The sequence below is a fragment of the Apteryx rowi genome, unplaced genomic scaffold, assembly GCF_003343035.1.
Source record: "Apteryx rowi isolate R43461 unplaced genomic scaffold, aptRow1 scaffold_835, whole genome shotgun sequence".
Lineage (NCBI taxonomy): Eukaryota > Metazoa > Chordata > Aves > Apterygiformes > Apterygidae > Apteryx > Apteryx rowi.
Genome location: NW_020451133.1, coordinates 211,572 through 213,193, shown reverse-complemented (window position 1 = coordinate 213,193; position 1,622 = coordinate 211,572). Strand labels below are relative to the sequence as shown.

General features: G+C 67.9%; 1 protein-coding gene across 1 annotated transcript in view; it reads left to right on the top strand.

Moving 5' to 3' along the window:
- The first annotated feature begins 951 nt into the window (after window positions 1-951).
- Window positions 952-1,622, top strand: part of EPHA2 (EPH receptor A2) — an 8,324-nt gene continuing 7,653 nt past the window's right edge. The window contains exon 1 of the mRNA XM_026089883.1: window positions 952-1,616. Within this exon, the coding sequence (XP_025945668.1) occupies window positions 967-1,616 (650 nt within the window). The 5' untranslated portion in view covers window positions 952-966. The remainder of the gene's footprint in view (window positions 1,617-1,622) is intronic.

Here is a 1,622-nt window from a genome sequence, read left to right as displayed (position 1 = left end):
GTCCAGGTGCCTCCGTGTGCCGGGCGCATTCCTGGGGGCTGAATCACGGGGCGGCCGGTGAGCGCCGGGCCCTGGCGCGTCACCGCTTCCGTGCCGGCCTTTGCCTGGCCCCGCTCCCCGCTTCCCTTCCTCTTCTCCCTGCCCCGCTCCCAGCGGGGACCGGGATCCGCCCGCGGCCCCCAAAGGGAGGGCGTTGTGCTGTCGCCTGCCTCAGTTTCCCTCTTTCTCGGGGCGGCCACGGGGAGGGCGATTGGGGGCTCCCCCGGCACAAAGCCATGAAGGCGGGCGGAAAAAATCACTGCGGGCCACTGACCGCGAGAGCTGGAGGTGGGATGGGGATGATGGGTGAAAAAATCACTGCGGGCCACTGACTGCGAGAGCTGGGGCAGGGACAGGAGATGCGGGTGAAAAAAATCACTGTGGGTCGCTGACCGCGAGAATCAGAGCAGGGACGGGAGACACGGGTGAAAAAAATCACTGCGGGTCGCTGGCCACAAGAACCGGGACAGGAGTCGCAGGGTGAAGAAATCACTGCGGGCCACTGACCGCGAGAACTGGGGCAGGGAGGGGAGTCGCGGCTGAAGAAATCACTGCGGGCCACTGACCGCGAGAACCAGGGCAGGGACGGGAGCTGCGGGCAAAAAAATCACTGCGGGCCACTGCCGGGAGCCGCGGCAGTGCGGCCGGAGGGCCCAGCATCGGCGTCCCCCCCCCCCCGGCTCACGGTGACGGTCCTTCTCCCCGCAGTGGTCCTGCTGGACTTCGCCAAGGCCCAGGGAGAGCTGGGCTGGCTCACGCAGCCCTACAACGGAGGGGTAAGCGGCGGCGGCAGCGACGCGTCCGCAAACCCTACCTCAATCCCCCGGCCGGAAAGGGGCCGGGGGCCGGCGGCGACACGGGACCCCTGTTTTTTCCTTTTTTTTTCTTTTTCCCCCCCTCCGGCAGTGGGACCTGCAGCAGAACGTCATGAACGACTCGCTCATCTACATCTACGCCGTGTGCAACGTGCTGGAGGGCGAGCAGGAGAACTGGCTGCGCACCAACTGGATCTACCGCAGCGAGGCCCAGCGGGTCTTCGTGGAGCTCGAGTTCACCGTGCGCGACTGCAACAGCTTCCCTGGCACCTCGGGCGCCTGCAAGGAGACCTTCAACCTCTACTACGCCGAGTCGGACGTCGACTACGGCACCAACTTCCAGAAGCGGCAGTTCAAGAAGATCGACACCATCGCCCCGGATGAGATCACGGTGCAGGGCGACTTCGCCGCCCGGCACGTCAAGCTCAACGCCGAGGTGCGCTCCGTGGGGCCGCTGAGCCGCAAGGGTTTCTACCTGGCTTTCCAGGACCTGGGCGCCTGCGTGGCCCTGCTCTCCGTCCGCGTCTACTACAAGAAGTGCCCCAGCGTGCGCCGCGGCCTGGCCGCTTTCCCCGAGACRGTGGCCGGCGGCGAGGCGCAGGCGCTGGCCGAGGTGCGGGGCGCCTGCGTGGAGGACGCCGTGGCCGCCGGCGCCGAGCCGACCCTGCACTGCAGCGCCGACGGCGAGTGGCTGGTGCCCATCGGGCAGTGCCTGTGCCGAGCCGGCTACCGGCAAGGCGCCAGCGAGAGCTGCGAAGGTGAGCGGAG